At 53.0% G+C, this 20,657-nt stretch overlaps 1 protein-coding gene across 1 annotated transcript in view; it reads right to left on the bottom strand.

The window, feature by feature from the left end:
* LOC135571004 (intermembrane lipid transfer protein VPS13C-like) overlaps positions 1-20,657 on the bottom strand; it is a 152,930-nt gene that overhangs the window by 28,088 nt on the left and 104,185 nt on the right. The window contains exons 14-15 of the mRNA XM_065016820.1: positions 16,564-16,664; positions 15,717-15,859 (exon numbers count right to left, since the gene is read on the bottom strand). Of these exons, the coding sequence (XP_064872892.1) occupies positions 15,717-15,859; positions 16,564-16,664 (244 nt within the window). The remainder of the gene's footprint in view (positions 1-15,716; positions 15,860-16,563; positions 16,665-20,657) is intronic.

The following is a 20,657-nucleotide window of genomic DNA, read 5'->3' as shown; positions in this document are numbered from 1 at the left end:
ACGGAGCACGCACCCCTGAGGGGCCCCCGTGTTGAAGGTCAGCATGGCGGATGTGTCGTTGCCTACCCTTACCACCTGGGGGCGGACCGTCAGAAAATCCAGGATCTCTAGTTGCAGACGGAGGTGTTTAATCCCAGGGTCCTTAGCTTAGTGATGAGCTTGGAGGGTACTAGGATGTTGAACGCTGAGCTGTAGTCAATGAACAGCATTCTCACATAGGTGTTCCTTTTGTCCAGGTGGGAAAGGGCAGTGTGGAGTGCAATAGAGATTGCATCATCTGTGGATCTGTTGGGGCGGTATGCAAATTGGAGTGGGTCTAGGGTTTCATGGGATAATGGTGTTGATGTGAGCCAAAAGAGATGACGTCATCTGTGGATCTGTTGGATCTGTTGGGGCGGTATGGGAATTGGACTGGGTCTAGGGTGTCTGGGATGATTGTGTTGATGTGAGCCATGACCAGCCTTTCAAAGCATTTCATGGTAACAGACGCGAGTGCTACTGGGCAGAAGTCATTTACATTGGTTACCATGGCAGGTTACCATGGCATTCTCGGGGCACAGGGACTATGGTGGTTAGCTTGAAACATGTAGGTATTACAGACTGGGTCGGGGAGAGGTTGAAAATGTCAGTGAATACACTTGTCATCGGGTGAACGCATGCTCTGAGGACTCGTCATGGTAATCAGTCTGCCATGCGGCCTTGTGAATGTTAACCTGTTTAAAGGTCCTGCTCGCATCGGCTACGGAGAGCGTGATCACACATTCGTTTCGAACAGCTGGTGCTCTCATGCATGGTTCAGTGTTGCTTGTCTCAAAGTGAGCGAAGAACGCATTTAGCTCATCTTGAAGGCTCGCGTCACTGGGCAGCTTGCGGCTGTGTTTCCCTTTGTATTCTGTGAACGTTAGCAAGCCCTGCCACATCCGATGAGCGTCGGAGCCGGTGTATTAGGATTCGATCTTAATCCTGTATTGACGCTTTGCCTGTTTGATGGTTCATTGGAGGGCGTAGCGGGATTTTTTATAAGCGTCCGGATTAGTGACCCGCTCCTTGAAAGTCGTCAGCTTTAGCCTTTAGTTCAGTACGAATGTCGCCTGTAATCCAGGGCTTCTGGTTGGGATATGTACGAACGGTTACTGGAGACGACGTCGCCGATGCACTTAATAATCGGGGACGGTGGTAAACTCCTCAATGCCAGGGGATGAATCCCGGGAACAGATTCCACTCTGTTCTGGCGAACCAGTCCTGTAGTAATGGAACACTTCCGTATGGAGCGCCTCACTGTTACTTCCTGTTTGACTTTTTGCTTGTGAGGAGGAACCAGGTTGTGATTAGAAAGGAAGAGGAAAAAGAGACCCACTTGATGGCCTGAGCCCCGGATCTCTGGGAGACAGTGGTGCTGGGTTGTGATTAGGGAGGGTGGTGCTGGGTTGTGATTAGGGACGGGTCTCTAGGAGAAGGTGGTGCTGGGTTGTGATTAGGGACGGTGGTGCTGGGTTGTGATTAGGGACGGTGGTACTGGGTTGTGATTAGGGACGGGTCTCTAGGAGAAGGTGGTGCTGGGTTGTGATTAGGGACGGGTCTCTAGGAGAAGGTGGTGCTGGGTTGTGATTAGAGACGGGTCTCTAGGAGAAGGTGGTGCTGGGTTGTGATTAGGGACGGTGGTGCTGGGTTGTGATTAGGGACGGTGGTACTGGGTTGTGATTAGGGACGGTGGTACTGGGTTGTGATTAGAGACGGGTCTCTGGGAGACGGTGGTACTGGGTTGTGATTAGGACGGTGGTACTGGGTTGTGATTAGGACGGTGGTACTGGGTTGTGATTAGGGACGGTGGTACTGGGTTGTGATTAGAGACGGGTCTCTGGGAGACGGTGGTACTGGGTTGTGATTAGGGACGGTGGTACTGGGTTGTGATTAGGGACGGTGGTGCTGGGTTGTGATTAGGGACGGTGGTGCTGGGTTGTGATTAGAGACGGGTCTCTAGGAGACGGTGGTACTGGGTTGTGATTAGAGACGGGTCTCTGGGAGACGGTGGTACTGGGTTGTGATTAGGGACGGTGGTACTGGGTTGTGATTAGGGACGGTGGTACTGGGTTGTGATTAGGGACGGTGGTGCTGGGTTGTGATTAGGGGCGGTGGTACTGGGTTGTGATTAGGGACGGTGGTACTGGGTTGTGATTAGGGAAGGGTCTCTAGGAGACGGTGGTGCTGGGTTGTGATTAGAGACGGTGGTACTGGGTTGTGATTAGAGACGGTGGTACTGGGTTGTGATTAGAGACGGGTCTCTGGGAGACGGTGTTGCTGGTTGTGATTAGGGACGGTGGTACTGGGTTGTGATTAGAGACGGTGGTACTGGGTTGTGATTAGGGACGGTGGTACTGGGTTGTGATTAGGGACGGTGGTACTGGGTTGTGATTAGGGACGGTGGTACTGGGTTGTGATTAGAGACGGGTCTCTGGGAGACGGTGGTACTGGGTTGTGATTAGGGACGGTGGTACTGGGTTGTGATTAGGGACGGTGGTACTGGGTTGTGATTAGGGACGGTGGTGCTGGGTTGTGATTAGGGACGGTGGTACTGGGTTGTGATTAGGGACGGTGGTACTGGGTTGTGATTAGGGAAGGGTCTCTAGGAGACGGTGGTGCTGGGTTGTGATTAGAGACGGTGGTACTGGGTTGTGATTAGAGACGGTGGTACTGGGTTGTGATTAGAGACGGGTCTCTGGGAGACGGTGTTGCTGGTTGTGATTAGGGACGGTGGTACTGGGTTGTGATTAGAGACGGTGGTACTGGGTTGTGATTAGGGACGGTGGTACTGGGTTGTGATTAGGGACGGTGGTACTGGGTTGTGATTAGGGACGGGTCTCTGGGAGACGGTGGTACTGGGTTGTGATTAGAGACGGTGGTGCTGGGTTGTGATTAGGGAAGGTGGTACTGGGTTGTGATTAGAGACGGGTCTCTGGGAGACGGTGGTACTGGGTTGTGATTAGAGACGGTGGTACTGGGTTGTGATTAGGGACGGTGGTACTGGGTTGTGATTAGGGACGGTGGTACTGGGTTGCGATTAGGGACGGTGGTACTGGGTTGTGATTAGGGACGGTGGTACTGGGTTGTGTTTAGGGACGGTGGTACTGGGTTGTGATTAGGGACGGTGGTACTGGGTTGTGATTAGAGACGGTGGTACTGGGTTGTGATTAGAGACGGTGGTACTGGGTTGTGATTAGAGACGGTGGTGCTGGGTTGTGATTAGGGACGGTGGTACTGGGTTGTGATTAGGGACGGTGGTACTGGGTTGTGATTAGAGACGGTGGTACTGGGTTGTGATTAGGGACGGTGGTACTGGGTTGTGATTAGGGACAGGTGTCTGGGAGAAGGTGGTACTGGGTTGTGATTAGAGACGGTGGTACTGGGTTGTGATTAGGGACGGGTCTCTAGGAGACGGTGGTGCTGGGTTGTGATTAGGGACGGTGGTGCTGGGTTGTGATTAGAGACGGTGGTACTGGGTTGTGATTAGGGACGGTGGTACTGGGTTGTGATTAGGGACGGTGGTACTGGGTTGTGATTAGGGACGGTGGTACTGGGTTGTGATTAGGGACGGGTCTCTAGGAGACGGTGGTACTGGGTTGTGATTAGAGACGGTGGTACTGGGTTGTGATTAGGGACGGTGGTACTGGGTTGTGATTAGGGACGGTGGTACTGGGTTGTGATTAGGGACGGTGGTACTGGGTTGTGATTAGGGACGGTGGTACTGGGTTGTGATTAGGGGCGGTGGTACTGGGTTGTGATTAGGGACGGTGGTACTGGGTTGTGATTAGGGACGGTGGTACTGGGTTGTGATTAGGGACGGTGGTACTGGGTTGTGATTAGAGACGGGTCTCTGGGAGACGGTGGTACTGGGTTGTGATTAGGGACGGTGGTACTGGGTTGTGATTAGGGACGGTGGTACTGGGTTGTGATTAGGGACGGTGGTACTGGGTTGTGATTAGAGACGGGTCTCTGGGAGACGGTGGTACTGGGTTGTGATTAGGACGGTGGTACTGGGTTGTGATTAGGACGGTGGTGCTGGGTTGTGATTAGGGACGGTGGTGCTGGGTTGTGATTAGAGACGGGTCTCTAGGAGACGGTGGTACTGGGTTGTGATTAGAGACGGGTCTCTGGGAGACGGTGGTACTGGGTTGTGATTAGGGACGGTGGTACTGGGTTGTGATTAGGGACGGTGGTACTGGGTTGTGATTAGGGACGGTGGTGCTGGGTTGTGATTAGGGACGGTGGTACTGGGTTGTGATTAGGGACGGTGGTACTGGGTTGTGATTAGGGAAGGGTCTCTAGGAGACGGTGGTGCTGGGTTGTGATTAGAGACGGTGGTACTGGGTTGTGATTAGAGACGGTGGTACTGGGTTGTGATTAGAGACGGGTCTCTGGGAGACGGTGTTGCTGGTTGTGATTAGGGACGGTGGTACTGGGTTGTGATTAGAGACGGTGGTACTGGGTTGTGATTAGGGACGGTGGTACTGGGTTGTGATTAGGGACGGTGGTACTGGGTTGTGATTAGGGACGGTGGTACTGGGTTGTGATTAGAGACGGGTCTCTGGGAGACGGTGGTACTGGGTTGTGATTAGGGACGGTGGTACTGGGTTGTGATTAGGGACGGTGGTGCTGGGTTGTGATTAGGGACGGTGGTGCTGGGTTGTGATTAGGGAAGGTGGTACTGGGTTGTGATTAGAGACGGTGGTACTGGGTTGTGATTAGGGACGGTGGTACTGGGTTGTGATTAGGGACGGTGGTACTGGGTTGTGATTAGGGACGGTGGTACTGGGTTGTGATTAGAGACGGGTCTCTGGGAGACGGTGGTACTGGGTTGTGATTAGGGACGGTGGTACTGGGTTGTGATTAGGGACGGTGGTGCTGGGTTGTGATTAGGGACGGTGGTGCTGGGTTGTGATTAGAGACGGGTCTCTAGGAGACGGTGGTACTGGGTTGTGATTAGAGACGGGTCTCTGGGAGACGGTGGTACTGGGTTGTGATTAGGGACGGTGGTACTGGGTTGTGATTAGGGACGGTGGTACTGGGTTGTGATTAGGGACGGTGGTGCTGGGTTGTGATTAGGGACGGTGGTACTGGGTTGTGATTAGGGACGGTGGTACTGGGTTGTGATTAGGAAGGGTCTCTAGGAGACGGTGGTGCTGGGTTGTGATTAGAGACGGTGGTACTGGGTTGTGATTAGAGACGGTGGTACTGGGTTGTGATTAGAGACGGGTCTCTGGGAGACGGTGTTGCTGGTTGTGATTAGGGACGGTGGTACTGGGTTGTGATTAGAGACGGTGGTACTGGGTTGTGATTAGGGACGGTGGTACTGGGTTGTGATTAGGACGGTGGTACTGGGTTGTGATTAGGACGGTGGTACTGGGTTGTGATTAGAGACGGGTCTCTGGGAGACGGTGGTACTGGGTTGTGATTAGGGACGGTGGTACTGGGTTGTGATTAGGGACGGTGGTGCTGGGTTGTGATTAGGGACGGTGGTGCTGGGTTGTGATTAGAGACGGGTCTCTAGGAGACGGTGGTACTGGGTTGTGATTAGAGACGGGTCTCTGGGAGACGGTGGTACTGGGTTGTGATTAGGGACGGTGGTACTGGGTTGTGATTAGGGACGGTGGTACTGGGTTGTGATTAGGGACGGTGGTGCTGGGTTGTGATTAGGGACGGTGGTACTGGGTTGTGATTAGGGACGGTGGTACTGGGTTGTGATTAGGGAAGGGTCTCTAGGAGACGGTGGTGCTGGGTTGTGATTAGAGACGGTGGTACTGGGTTGTGATTAGAGACGGTGGTACTGGGTTGTGATTAGAGACGGGTCTCTGGGAGACGGTGTTGCTGGTTGTGATTAGGGACGGTGGTACTGGGTTGTGATTAGGGACGGTGGTACTGGGTTGTGATTAGGGACGGTGGTACTGGGTTGTGATTAGGGACGGGTCTCTGGGAGACGGTGGTGCTGGGTTGTGATTAGGGAAGGTGGTACTGGGTTGTGATTAGAGACGGGTCTCTGGGAGACGGTGGTACTGGGTTGTGATTAGAGACGGTGGTACTGGGTTGTGATTAGGGACGGTGGTACTGGGTTGTGATTAGGGACGGTGGTACTGGGTTGCGATTAGGGACGGTGGTACTGGGTTGTGATTAGGGACGGTGGTACTGGGTTGTGTTTAGGGACGGTGGTACTGGGTTGTGATTAGGGACGGTGGTACTGGGTTGTGATTAGAGACGGTGGTACTGGGTTGTGATTAGGGACGGTGGTACTGGGTTGTGATTAGGGACAGGTGTCTGGGAGAAGGTGGTACTGGGTTGTGATTAGAGACGGTGGTACTGGGTTGTGATTAGGGACGGGTCTCTAGGAGACGGTGGTGCTGGGTTGTGATTAGGGACGGTGGTGCTGGGTTGTGATTAGAGACGGTGGTACTGGGTTGTGATTAGGGACGGTGGTACTGGGTTGTGATTAGGGACGGTGGTACTGGGTTGTGATTAGGGACGGTGGTACTGGGTTGTGATTAGGGACGGGTCTCTAGGAGACGGTGGTACTGGGTTGTGATTAGAGACGGTGGTACTGGGTTGTGATTAGGGACGGTGGTACTGGGTTGTGATTAGGGACGGTGGTACTGGGTTGTGATTAGGGACGGTGGTACTGGGTTGTGATTAGGGGCGGTGGTACTGGGTTGTGATTAGGGACGGTGGTACTGGGTTGTGATTAGGGACGGTGGTACTGGGTTGTGATTAGGGACGGTGGTACTGGGTTGTGATTAGAGACGGGTCTCTGGGAGACGGTGGTACTGGGTTGTGATTAGGACGGTGGTACTGGGTTGTGATTAGGACGGTGGTACTGGGTTGTGATTAGGGACGGTGGTACTGGGTTGTGATTAGAGACGGGTCTCTGGGAGACGGTGGTACTGGGTTGTGATTAGGGACGGTGGTACTGGGTTGTGATTAGGACGGTGGTGCTGGGTTGTGATTAGGGACGGTGGTGCTGGGTTGTGATTAGAGACGGGTCTCTAGGAGACGGTGGTACTGGGTTGTGATTAGAGACGGGTCTCTGGGAGACGGTGGTACTGGGTTGTGATTAGGGACGGTGGTACTGGGTTGTGATTAGGGACGGTGGTACTGGGTTGTGATTAGGGACGGTGGTGCTGGGTTGTGATTAGGGGCGGTGGTACTGGGTTGTGATTAGGGACGGTGGTACTGGGTTGTGATTAGGGAAGGGTCTCTAGGAGACGGTGGTGCTGGGTTGTGATTAGAGACGGTGGTACTGGGTTGTGATTAGAGACGGTGGTACTGGGTTGTGATTAGAGACGGGTCTCTGGGAGACGGTGTTGCTGGTTGTGATTAGGGACGGTGGTACTGGGTTGTGATTAGAGACGGTGGTACTGGGTTGTGATTAGGGACGGTGGTACTGGGTTGTGATTAGGGACGGTGGTACTGGGTTGTGATTAGGGACGGTGGTACTGGGTTGTGATTAGAGACGGGTCTCTGGGAGACGGTGGTACTGGGTTGTGATTAGGGACGGTGGTACTGGGTTGTGATTAGGACGGTGGTGCTGGGTTGTGATTAGGGACGGTGGTGCTGGGTTGTGATTAGGGAAGGTGGTACTGGGTTGTGATTAGAGACGGTGGTACTGGGTTGTGATTAGGGACGGTGGTACTGGGTTGTGATTAGGACGGTGGTACTGGGTTGTGATTAGGGACGGTGGTACTGGGTTGTGATTAGAGACGGGTCTCTGGGAGACGGTGGTACTGGGTTGTGATTAGGGACGGTGGTACTGGGTTGTGATTAGGGACGGTGGTGCTGGGTTGTGATTAGGGACGGTGGTGCTGGGTTGTGATTAGAGACGGGTCTCTAGGAGACGGTGGTACTGGGTTGTGATTAGAGACGGGTCTCTGGGAGACGGTGGTACTGGGTTGTGATTAGGGACGGTGGTACTGGGTTGTGATTAGGGACGGTGGTACTGGGTTGTGATTAGGGACGGTGGTGCTGGGTTGTGATTAGGACGGTGGTACTGGGTTGTGATTAGGGACGGTGGTACTGGGTTGTGATTAGGAAGGGTCTCTAGGAGACGGTGGTGCTGGGTTGTGATTAGAGACGGTGGTACTGGGTTGTGATTAGAGACGGTGGTACTGGGTTGTGATTAGAGACGGGTCTCTGGGAGACGGTGTTGCTGGTTGTGATTAGGGACGGTGGTACTGGGTTGTGATTAGAGACGGTGGTACTGGGTTGTGATTAGGGACGGTGGTACTGGGTTGTGATTAGGGACGGTGGTACTGGGTTGTGATTAGGGACGGGTCTCTGGGAGACGGTGGTACTGGGTTGTGATTAGAGACGGTGGTGCTGGGTTGTGATTAGGGAAGGTGGTACTGGGTTGTGATTAGAGACGGGTCTCTGGGAGACGGTGGTACTGGGTTGTGATTAGAGACGGTGGTACTGGGTTGTGATTAGGGACGGTGGTACTGGGTTGCGATTAGGGACGGTGGTACTGGGTTGCGATTAGGGACGGTGGTACTGGGTTGTGATTAGGGACGGTGGTACTGGGTTGTGTTTAGGGACGGTGGTACTGGGTTGTGATTAGGGACGGTGGTACTGGGTTGTGATTAGGGACGGTGGTACTGGGTTGTGATTAGAGACGGTGGTACTGGGTTGTGATTAGAGACGGTGGTGCTGGGTTGTGATTAGGGACGGTGGTACTGGGTTGTGATTAGGGACGGTGGTACTGGGTTGTGATTAGAGACGGTGGTACTGGGTTGTGATTAGGGACGGTGGTACTGGGTTGTGATTAGGGACAGGTGTCTGGGAGAAGGTGGTACTGGGTTGTGATTAGAGACGGTGGTACTGGGTTGTGATTAGGGACGGGTCTCTAGGAGACGGTGGTGCTGGGTTGTGATTAGGGACGGTGGTGCTGGGTTGTGATTAGAGACGATGGTACTGGGTTGTGATTAGGGACGGTGGTACTGGGTTGTGATTAGGGACGGTGGTACTGGGTTGTGATTAGGGACGGTGGTACTGGGTTGTGATTAGGGACGGGTCTCTAGGAGACGGTGGTACTGGGTTGTGATTAGAGACGGTGGTACTGGGTTGTGATTAGGGACGGTGGTACTGGGTTGTGATTAGGGACGGTGGTACTGGGTTGTGATTAGGGGCGGTGGTACTGGGTTGTGATTAGGGACGGTGGTACTGGGTTGTGATTAGGGACGGTGGTACTGGGTTGTGATTAGGGACGGTGGTACTGGGTTGTGATTAGGGACGGTGGTACTGGGTTGTGATTAGGGACGGTGGTACTGGGTTGTGATTAGAGACGGTGGTACTGGGTTGTGATTAGGGACGGTGGTGCTGGGTTGTGATTAGGGACGGTGGTACTGGGTTGTGATTAGGGACGGTGGTACTGGGTTGTGATTAGAGACGGTGGTACTGGGTTGTGATTAGGGACGGTGGTACTGGGTTGTGATTAGAGACGGTGGTACTGGGTTGTGATTAGGACGGTGGTGCTGGGTTGTGATTAGGGACGGTGGTACTGGGTTGTGATTAGGGACGGTGGTACTGGGTTGTGATTAGAGACGGGTCTCTGGGAGACGGTGGTACTGGGTTGTGATTAGAGACGGTGGTACTGGGTTGTGATTAGGGACGGGTCTCTAGGAGACGGTGGTACTGGGTTGTGATTAGGGACGGTGGTACTGGGTTGTGATTAGAGACGGTGGTACTGGGTTGTGATTAGAGACGGTGGTACTGGGTTGTGATTAGAGACGGTGGTACTGGGTTGTGATTAGGGACGGTGGTACTGGGTTGTGATTAGGGACGGTGGTACTGGGTTGTGATTAGAGACGGTGGTACTGGGTTGTGATTAGGGACGGGTCTCTAGGAGACGGTGGTGCTGGGTTGTGATTAGGGACGGTGGTACTGGGTTGTGATTAGGGACGGTGGTACTGGGTTGTGATTAGGGACGGTGGTACTGGGTTGTGATTAGGGACGGTGGTACTGGGTTGTGATTAGGGACGGGTCTCTAGGAGACGGTGGTACTGGGTTGTGATTAGGGACGGGTCTCTGGGAGACGGTGGTACTGGGTTGTGATTAGGGACGGTGGTACTGGGTTGTGATTAGGGACGGTGGTACTGGGTTGTGATTAGGGACGGTGGTACTGGGTTGTGATTAGGGACGGTGGTACTGGGTTGTGATTAGAGACGGTGGTACTGGGTTGTGATTAGAGACGGGTCTCTGGGAGACGGTGGTACTGGGTTGTGATTAGAGACGGGTCTCTGGGAGACGGTGGTACTGGGTTGTGATTAGAGACGGTGGTACTGGGTTGTGATTAGGGACGGGTCTCTGGGAGACGGTGGTACTGGGTTGTGATTAGGGACGGTGGTGCTGGGTTGTGATTAGAGACGGGTCTCTAGGAGACGGTGGTACTGGGTTGTGATTAGGGACGGTGGTGCTGGGTTGTGATTAGGGACGGTGGTGCTGGGTTGTGATTAGGGACGGTGGTGCTGGGTTGTGATTAGGGACGGTGGTACTGGGTTGTGATTAGGGACGGTGGTACTGGGTTGTGATTAGGGACGGTGGTGCTGGGTTGTGATTAGAGACAGGTCTCTGGGAGACGGTGGTACTGGGTTGTGATTAGAGACGGTGGTACTGGGTTGTGATTAGAGACGGTGGTACTGGGTTGTGATTAGAGACGGTGGTACTGGGTTGTGATTAGAGACGGGTCTCTGGGAGACGGTGGTGCTGGGTTGTGATTAGGGACGGTGGTACTGGGTTGTGATTAGAGACGGTGGTACTGGGTTGTGATTAGAGACGGGTCTCTGGGAGACGGTGTTGCTGGTTGTGATTAGGGACGGTGGTACTGGGTTGTGATTAGAGACGGTGGTACTGGGTTGTGATTAGGGACGGTGGTACTGGGTTGTGATTAGGGACGGTGGTACTGGGTTGTGATTAGGGACGGTGGTACTGGGTTGTGATTAGAGACGGGTCTCTCGGAGACGGTGGTACTGGGTTGTGATTAGAGACGGTGGTACTGGGTTGTGATTAGAGACGGTGGTACTGGGTTGTGATTAGGGACGGTGGTACTGGGTTGTGATTAGAGACGGTGGTACTGGGTTGTGATTAGGGACGGTGGTACTGGGTTGTGATTAGGGACGGTGGTACTGGGTTGTGATTAGGGACGGTGGTACTGGGTTGTGATTAGGGACGGTGGTACTGGGTTGTGATTAGGGACGGTGGTACTGGGTTGTGATTAGGGACGGTGGTACTGGGTTGTGATTAGGGACGGTGGTACTGGGTTGTGATTAGGGACGGTGGTACTGGGTTGTGATTAGAGACGGTGGTACTGGGTTGTGATTAGAGACGGTGGTACTGGGTTGTGATTAGAGACGGTGGTACTGGGTTGTGATTAGGGACGGGTCTCTAGGAGACGGTGGTACTGGGTTGTGATTAGGGACGGTGGTACTGGGTTGTGATTAGGGACGGTGGTACTGGGTTGTGATTAGGGACGGTGGTACTGGGTTGTGATTAGGGACGGTGGTACTGGGTTGTGATTAGGGACGGTGGTACTGGGTTGTGATTAGGGACGGTGGTACTGGGTTGTGATTAGGGACGGTGGTACTGGGTTGTGATTAGGGACGGTGGTACTGGGTTGTGATTAGGGACGGTGGTGCTGGGTTGTGATTAGGGACGGGTCTCTGGGAGACGGTGGTACTGGGTTGTGATTAGGGACGGTGGTACTGGGTTGTGATTAGGGACGGGTCTCTGGGAGACGGTGGTACTGGGTTGTGATTAGAGACGGGTCTCTAGGAGACGGTGGTACTGGGTTGTGATTAGGGACAGTGGTGCTGGGTTGTGATTAGGGACAGTGGTGCTGGGTTGTGATTAGGGACAGTGGTGCTGGGTTGTGATTAGAGACGGTGGTACTGGGTTGTGATTAGGGACGGGTCTCTAGGAGACGGTGGTGCTGGGTTGTGATTAGGGACGGTGGTACTGGGTTGTGATTAGGGACGGTGGTACTGGGTTGTGATTAGGGACGGTGGTACTGGGTTGTGATTAGGGACGGTGGTACTGGGTTGTGATTAGGGACGGTGGTACTGGGTTGTGATTAGGGACAGGTGTCTGGGAGAAGGTGGTACTGGGTTGTGATTAGAGACGGTGGTACTGGGTTGTGATTAGGGACGGGTCTCTAGGAGACGGTGGTGCTGGGTTGTGATTAGGGACGGTGGTGCTGGGTTGTGATTAGAGACGATGGTACTGGGTTGTGATTAGGGACGGTGGTACTGGGTTGTGATTAGGGACGGTGGTACTGGGTTGTGATTAGGGACGGTGGTACTGGGTTGTGATTAGGATCTCTAGGAGACGGTGGTACTGGGTTGTGATTAGGTGGTACTGGGTTGTGATTAGGGACGGTGGTACTGGGTTGTGATTAGGGACGGTGGTACTGGGTTGTGATTAGGGGCGGTGGTACTGGGTTGTGATTAGGGCGGTGGTACTGGGTTGTGATTAGGGGCGGTGGTACTGGGTTGTGATTAGGGACGGTGGTACTGGGTTGTGATTAGGGACGGTGGTACTGGGTTGTGATTAGGGACGGTGGTACTGGGTTGTGATTAGGGACGGTGGTACTGGGTTGTGATTAGAGACGGTGGTACTGGGTTGTGATTAGGACGGTGGTGCTGGGTTGTGATTAGGGACGGTGGTACTGGGTTGTGATTAGGGACGGTGGTACTGGGTTGTGATTAGAGACGGTGGTACTGGGTTGTGATTAGGGACGGTGGTACTGGGTTGTGATTAGAGACGGTGGTACTGGGTTGTGATTAGGGACGGTGGTGCTGGGTTGTGATTAGGGACGGTGGTACTGGGTTGTGATTAGGGACGGTGGTACTGGGTTGTGATTAGAGACGGGTCTCTGGGAGACGGTGGTACTGGGTTGTGATTAGAGACGGTGGTACTGGGTTGTGATTAGGACGGGTCTCTAGGAGACGGTGGTACTGGGTTGTGATTAGGGACGGTGGTACTGGGTTGTGATTAGAGACGGTGGTACTGGGTTGTGATTAGAGACGGTGGTACTGGGTTGTGATTAGAGACGGTGGTACTGGGTTGTGATTAGGGACGGTGGTACTGGGTTGTGATTAGGGACGGTGGTACTGGGTTGTGATTAGAGACGGTGGTACTGGGTTGTGATTAGGGACGGGTCTCTAGGAGACGGTGGTGCTGGGTTGTGATTAGGGACGGTGGTACTGGGTTGTGATTAGGGACGGTGGTACTGGGTTGTGATTAGGGACGGTGGTACTGGGTTGTGATTAGGGACGGTGGTACTGGGTTGTGATTAGGGACGGTGGTACTGGGTTGTGATTAGGGACGGGTCTCTAGGAGACGGTGGTACTGGGTTGTGATTAGGGACGGGTCTCTGGGAGACGGTGGTACTGGGTTGTGATTAGGGACGGTGGTACTGGGTTGTGATTAGGGACGGTGGTACTGGGTTGTGATTAGGGACGGTGGTACTGGGTTGTGATTAGGGACGGTGGTACTGGGTTGTGATTAGAGACGGTGGTACTGGGTTGTGATTAGAGACGGGTCTCTGGGAGACGGTGGTACTGGGTTGTGATTAGAGACGGGTCTCTGGGAGACGGTGGTACTGGGTTGTGATTAGAGACGGTGGTACTGGGTTGTGATTAGGGACGGGTCTCTGGGAGACGGTGGTACTGGGTTGTGATTAGGGACGGTGGTGCTGGGTTGTGATTAGAGACGGGTCTCTAGGAGACGGTGGTACTGGGTTGTGATTAGGGACGGTGGTGCTGGGTTGTGATTAGGGACGGTGGTGCTGGGTTGTGATTAGGGACGGTGGTGCTGGGTTGTGATTAGGGACGGTGGTACTGGGTTGTGATTAGGGACGGTGGTACTGGGTTGTGATTAGGGGCGGTGGTGCTGGGTTGTGATTAGAGACAGGTCTCTGGGAGACGGTGGTACTGGGTTGTGATTAGAGACGGTGGTACTGGGTTGTGATTAGAGACGGTGGTACTGGGTTGTGATTAGAGACGGTGGTACTGGGTTGTGATTAGAGACGGGTCTCTGGGAGACGGTGGTGCTGGGTTGTGATTAGGGACGGTGGTACTGGGTTGTGATTAGAGACGGTGGTACTGGGTTGTGATTAGAGACGGGTCTCTGGGAGACGGTGTTGCTGGTTGTGATTAGGGACGGTGGTACTGGGTTGTGATTAGAGACGGTGGTACTGGGTTGTGATTAGGGACGGTGGTACTGGGTTGTGATTAGGGGCGGTGGTACTGGGTTGTGATTAGGGACGGTGGTACTGGGTTGTGATTAGAGACGGGTCTCTGGAGACGGTGGTACTGGGTTGTGATTAGAGACGGTGGTACTGGGTTGTGATTAGAGACGGTGGTACTGGGTTGTGATTAGGGACGGTGGTACTGGGTTGTGATTAGAGACGGTGGTACTGGGTTGTGATTAGGGACGGTGGTACTGGGTTGTGATTAGGGACGGTGGTACTGGGTTGTGATTAGGGACGGTGGTACTGGGTTGTGATTAGGGACGGTGGTACTGGGTTGTGATTAGGGACGGTGGTACTGGGTTGTGATTAGGGACGGTGGTACTGGGTTGTGATTAGGGACGGTGGTACTGGGTTGTGATTAGGGACGGTGGTACTGGGTTGTGATTAGAGACGGTGGTACTGGGTTGTGATTAGAGACGGTGGTACTGGGTTGTGATTAGAGACGGTGGTACTGGGTTGTGATTAGGGACGGGTCTCTAGGAGACGGTGGTACTGGGTTGTGATTAGGGACGGTGGTACTGGGTTGTGATTAGAGACGGTGGTACTGGGTTGTGATTAGGGACGGTGGTACTGGGTTGTGATTAGGGACGGTGGTACTGGGTTGTGATTAGAGACGGGTCTCTGGGAGACGGTGGTACTGGGTTGTGATTAGAGACGGGTCTCTGGGAGATGGTGGTACTGGGTTGTGATTAGAGACGGTGGTACTGGGTTGTGATTAGGGACGGGTCTCTGGGAGACGGTGGTACTGGGTTGTGATTAGGGACGGTGGTGCTGGGTTGTGATTAGAGACGGGTCTCTAGGAGACGGTGGTACTGGGTTGTGATTAGGGACGGTGGTGCTGGGTTGTGATTAGGGACGGTGGTGCTGGGTTGTGATTAGGGACGGTGGTGCTGGGTTGTGATTAGGGACGGTGGTACTGGGTTGTGATTAGGGACGGTGGTACTGGGTTGTGATTAGGGACGGTGGTACTGGGTTGTGATTAGAGACAGGTCTCTGGGAGACGGTGGTACTGGGTTGTGATTAGAGACGGTGGTACTGGGTTGTGATTAGAGACGGTGGTACTGGGTTGTGATTAGGGACGGTGGTACTGGGTTGTGATTAGGGACGGTGGTACTGGGTTGTGATTAGGGACGGTGGTACTGGGTTGTGATTAGGGACGGTGGTGCTGGGTTGTGATTAGGGACGGGTCTCTGGGAGACGGTGGTACTGGGTTGTGATTAGGGACGGTGGTACTGGGTTGTGATTAGGGACGGGTCTCTGGGAGACGGTGGTACTGGGTTGTGATTAGAGACGGGTCTCTAGGAGACGGTGGTACTGGGTTGTGATTAGGGACAGTGGTGCTGGGTTGTGATTAGGGACAGTGGTGCTGGGTTGTGATTAGGGACAGTGGTGCTGGGTTGTGATTAGAGAAAGGAAGAGGAAAGAGACCCACTTGATGGCCTGAGCCCCGGGTCTCTGGGAGACGGTGGTGCTGAGGTCGATCATCTGGATCTTCAGGATCTCTGGGACGTTGGGCTCCTCCCTCACCGTGATGGACGTACGGAACAGCTTGAAGGTCACCACCACTGCCACGTACTGGAGAGCACAGAGAGGCATACAGGAGAATAAACACACACACACACACACACACACACACAGAGAGGCACACAGGGGTATAAACACACACACACAGAGAGGCACACAGGGGTATAAACACAGAGGCACAGGTGAAAAAGGGCTTTGTTTCTCAGGGAGCTGTCAGTACCGACACAGAAGACAGACAGAGACATACCCGCTTGGGTAAGGCCAGGTTGTTTCTCAGGGAGCTGTCAGTACCAACGCCCGAGGACAGACACAGAGACATACCTGCTTGGGTAAGGCCAGGTTGTTTCTCAGGGAGCTGTCAGTACCGACACAGAAGACAGACAGAGACATACCTGCTTGGGTAAGGCCAGGTTGTTTCCCAGGGAGCTGTCAGTACCGACACAGAAGACAGACACATAGACATACCTGCTTGGGTAAGGCCAGGTTGTTTCCCAGGGAGCTGTCAGTACCAACACAGAGGACAGACACAGAGACATACCTGCTTGGGTAAGGCCAGGTTGTTTCTCAGGGAGCTGTCAGTACCAACATAGAGGACAGACACAGAGACATACCTGCTTGGGTAAGGCCAGGTTGTATCCCAGGGAGCTGTCAGTACCGACACAGAAGACAGACACATAGACATACCTGCTTGGGTAAGGCCAGGTTGTTTCCCAGGGAGCTGTCAGTACCGACACAGAAGACAGACAGAGACATACCTGCTTGGGTAAGGCCAGGTTGTGAGAACTACCACTGTATCCGATGGCCGTGTAGAGTTTAGCCTTCTCATCAGCAGACATCAACTCTTCAATGCCTGTACCTGAAAAAGGGGAGGGTTAAACATGAGGAACACCAATCACTGACGGTTAAACAAACAGAACACCAATCAATGATGGTCAAACAAACAGAACACCAATCAATGTGTTCCCTGGTGTTCTCAAGGTTCCACGTGAGGACGATCAGGGACCGTATTCATCAAGAGTCTCAGAGTAGGACTGTAGGGCTGATCTAACATCAGTTTAACCTTTTACGTTATAATGAATAAGGCTATATGGACAAAGTGGACCTGCTCTGAGATCAGAACTCCAAGTCTAAAACACAATGCACTGTAGCCTTGTCTCTCATTGAGGACAGAGGATTGAGAATGCTGGTCGTTAGTCTCTGGAGGGTTAGCTGGTCGTTAGTCTCTGGAGGGTTAGCTGGTCGTTAGTCTCTGGAGGGTTAGCTGGTCGTTAGTCTCTGGAGGGTTAGCTGGTCGTTAGTCTCTGGAGGGTTAGCTGGTTGTTGGTCTCGAGGGTTAGCTGGTCGTTGGTCTCTCGAGGGTTAGCTGGTCGTTAGTCTCTCGAGGGTTAGCTGGTCGTTAGTCTCTGGAGGGTTAGCTGGTCGTTAGTCTCTGGAGGGTTAGCTGGTCGTTAGTCTCTGGAGGGTTAGCTGGTCGTTAGTCTCTGGAGGGTTAGCTGGTCGTTAGTCTCTGGAGGGTTAGCTGGTCGTTAGTCTCTGGAGGGTCTCTGGTCGTTAGTCTCTGGAGGGTTAGCTCGTCGTTAGTCTCTGGAGGGTTAGCTGGTCGTTGGTCTCGAGGGTTAGCTGGTCGTTGGTCTCGAGGGTTAGCTGGTCGTTGGTCTCTCGAGGGTTAGCTGGTCGTTGGTCTCTTGAGGGTTAGCTGGTCGTTGGTCTCTTGAGGGTTAGCTGGTCGTTGGTCTCTTGAGGTTTAGCTGGTCGTTAGTCTCTTGAGGGTTAGTGGTCTCTTGTTAGTTTGTTAGTCTCTTGAGGGTTAGCTCTTGAGGTTAGCTGGTGTCATTAGGTTGTTACTCTCTGGAGGGTTAGCTGGTCGTTAGTTTGTTAGTCTCTTGAGGGTTAGCTGGTCGTTAGTTTGTTAGTCTCTTGAGGGTTAGCTGGTCGTTAGTCTCTTGAGGGTTAGCTGGTCGTTAGTTTGTTAGTCTGTGGAGGGTTAGCTGGTCGTTAGTTTCTGGAGGGTTAGCTGGTCGTTAGGTTGTTACTCTCTGGAGGGTTAGCTGGTCGTTAGTTTGTTAGTCTCTTGAGGGTTAGCTGGTCGTTAGTTTGTTAGTCTCTTGAGGGTTAGCTGGTCGTTAGTTTGTTAGTCTGTGGAGGGTTAGCTGGTCGTTAGTTTGTTAGTCTCTTGAGGATTAGCTGGTCGTTAGTTTGTTAATATCTTGAGGATTAGCTGGTCGTAAGTTTGTTAGTCTCTTGATGATTAGCTGGTCATTAGTTTGTTAGTCTCTCGAGGGTTAGCTGGTCATTAGTTTTTCAGTCTCTTGAGGGTTAGCTGGTCGTTAGTTTGTTAGTCTCTTGAGGATTAGCTGGTCATTAGTTTGTTAGTCTCTCAAGGGTTAGCTGGTCATTAGTTTTTCAGTCTCTTGAGGGTTAGCTGGTTGTTAGTTTGTTAGTCTCTCGAGGGTTAGCTGGTCGTTAGTCTCTTGAGGGTTAGCTGGTCGTTGGTCTCTTGAGGGTTAGCTGGTCGTTGGTCTCTTGAGGGTTAGCTGGTCGTTGGTCTCTTGAGGGTTAGCTGGTCGTTGGTCTCTTGAGGGTTAGCTGGTCGTTGGTCTCTTGAGGGTTAGCTGGTCGTTAGTCTCTTGAGGGTTAGCTGGTCGTTAGTCTGCTAGTCTCTTGAGGGTTAGCTGGTCGCTAGTTTGTTAGTCTCTTGAGGGTTAGCTGGTCGTTAGTCTCTGGAGGGTTAGCTGATCGTTAGTCTCTGGAGGGTTAGCTGGTCGTTAGTCTCTGGAGGGTTAGCTGGTCGTTAGTCTCTGGAGGGTTAGCTGGTCGTTAGTTTGTTAGTCTCTTGAGGGTTAGCTGGTCGTTAGTCTCTGGAGGGTTAGCTGATCGTTAGTCTCTGGAGGGTTAGCTGATCGTTAGTCTCTGGAGGGTTAGCTGGTCGTTAGTCTCTGGAGGGTTAGCTGGTCGTTAGTCTCTGGAGGGTTAGCTGGTCGTTAGTCTCTGGAGGGTTAGCTGGTCGTTAGTCTCTGGAGGGTTAGCTGGTCGTTAGTCTCTGGAGGGTTAGCTGGTCGTTAGTCTCTGGAGGGTTAGCTGGTCGTTAGTCTCTTGAGGGTTAGCTGGTTTTTAGTCTCTTGAGGGTTAGCTGGTCGTTAGTCTGCTAGTCTCTTGAGGGTTAGCTGGTCGCTAGTTTGTTAGTCTCTTGAGGGTTAGCTGGTCGTTAGTCTCTGGAGGGTTAGCTGATCGTTAGTCTCTGGAGGGTTAGCTGGTCGTTAGTCTCTGGAGGGTTAGCTGGTCGTTAGTCTCTGGAGGGTTAGCTGGTCGTTAGTTTGTTAGTCTTGAGGGTTAGCTGGTCGTTAGTCTCTGGAGGGTTAGCTGATCGTTAGTCTCTGGAGGGTTAGCTGGTCGTTAGTCTCTGGAGGGTTAGCTGGTCGTTAGTCTCTGGAGGGTTAGCTGGTCGTTAGTCTCTGGAGGGTTAGCTGGTCGTTAGTCTCTGGAGGGTTAGCTGGTCGTTAGTCTCTGGAGGGTTAGCTGGTCGTTAGTCTCTGGAGGGTTAGCTGGTCGTTAGTCTCTTGAGGGTTAGCTGGTCGTTGGTCTCTTGAGGGTTAGCTGGTCGTTGGTCTCTTGAGGGTTAGCTGGTCGTTGGTCTCTTGAGGGTTAGCTGGTCGTTGGTCTCTTGAGGGTTAGCTGGTCGTTGGTCTCTTGAGGGTTAGCTGGTCGTTAGTCTCTTGAGGGTTAGCTGGTCGTTAGTCTCTTTGAGGGTTAGCTGGTCGTTAGTCTGCTGTCTCTTGAGGGTTAGCTGGTCGCTAGTTTGTTAGTCTCTTGAGGGTTAGCTGGTCGTTAGTCTCTGGAGGGTTAGCTGATCGTTAGTCTCTGGAGGGTTAGCTGGTCGTTAGTCTCTGGAGGGTTAGCTGGTCGTTAGTTTGTTAGTCTCTTGAGGGTTAGCTGGTCGTTAGTCTCTGGAGGGTTAGCTGATCGTTAGTCTCTGGAGGGTTAGCTGGTCGTTAGTCTCTGGAGGGTTAGCTGGTCGTTAGTCTCTGGAGGGTTAGCTGGTCGTTAGTCTCTGGAGGGTTAGCTGGTCGTTAGTCTCTTGAGGGTTAGCTGGTTTTTAGTCTCTTGAGGGTTAGCTGGTCGTTAGTCTGCTAGTCTCTTGAGGGTTAGCTGGTCGCTAGTTTGTTAGTCTCTTGAGGGTTAGCTGGTCGTTAGTCTCTGGAGGGTTAGCTGATCGTTAGTCTCTGGAGGGTTAGCTGGTCGTTAGTCTCTGGAGGGTTAGCTGGTCGTTAGTCTCTGGAGGGTTAGCTGGTCGTTAGTTTGTTAGTCTTGAGGGTTAGCTGGTCGTTAGTCTCTGGAGGGTTAGCTGATCGTTAGTCTCTGGAGGGTTAGCTGGTCGTTAGTCTCTGGAGGGTTAGCTGGTCGTTAGTCTCTGGAGGGTTAGCTGGTCGTTAGTCTCTGGAGGGTTAGCTGGTCGTTAGTCTCTGGAGGGTTAGCTGGTCGTTAGTCTCTGGAGGGTTAGCTGGTCGTTAGTCTCTGGAGGGTTAGCTGGTCGTTAGTCTCTTGAGGGTTAGCTGGTCGTTGGTCTCTTGAGGGTTAGCTGGTCGTTGGTCTCTTGAGGGTTAGCTGGTCGTTGGTCTCTTGAGGGTTAGCTGGTCGTTGGTCTCTTGAGGGTTAGCTGGTCGTTGGTCTCTTGAGGGTTAGCTGGTCGTTAGTCTCTTGAGGGTTAGCTGGTCGTTAGTCTCTTGAGGGTTAGCTGGTCGTTAGTCTGCTAGTCTCTTGAGGGTTAGCTGGTCGCTAGTTTGTTAGTCTCTTGAGGGTTAGCTGGTCGTTAGTCTCTGGAGGGTTAGCTGATCGTTAGTCTCTGGAGGGT

This window comes from Oncorhynchus nerka, unplaced genomic scaffold (genome assembly GCF_034236695.1).
Source record: "Oncorhynchus nerka isolate Pitt River unplaced genomic scaffold, Oner_Uvic_2.0 unplaced_scaffold_850, whole genome shotgun sequence".
NCBI lineage: Eukaryota > Metazoa > Chordata > Actinopteri > Salmoniformes > Salmonidae > Oncorhynchus > Oncorhynchus nerka.
The sequence above is the reverse complement of the archived record's forward strand: the minus strand, read 5'-3'. Positions and strand labels throughout refer to the sequence as shown.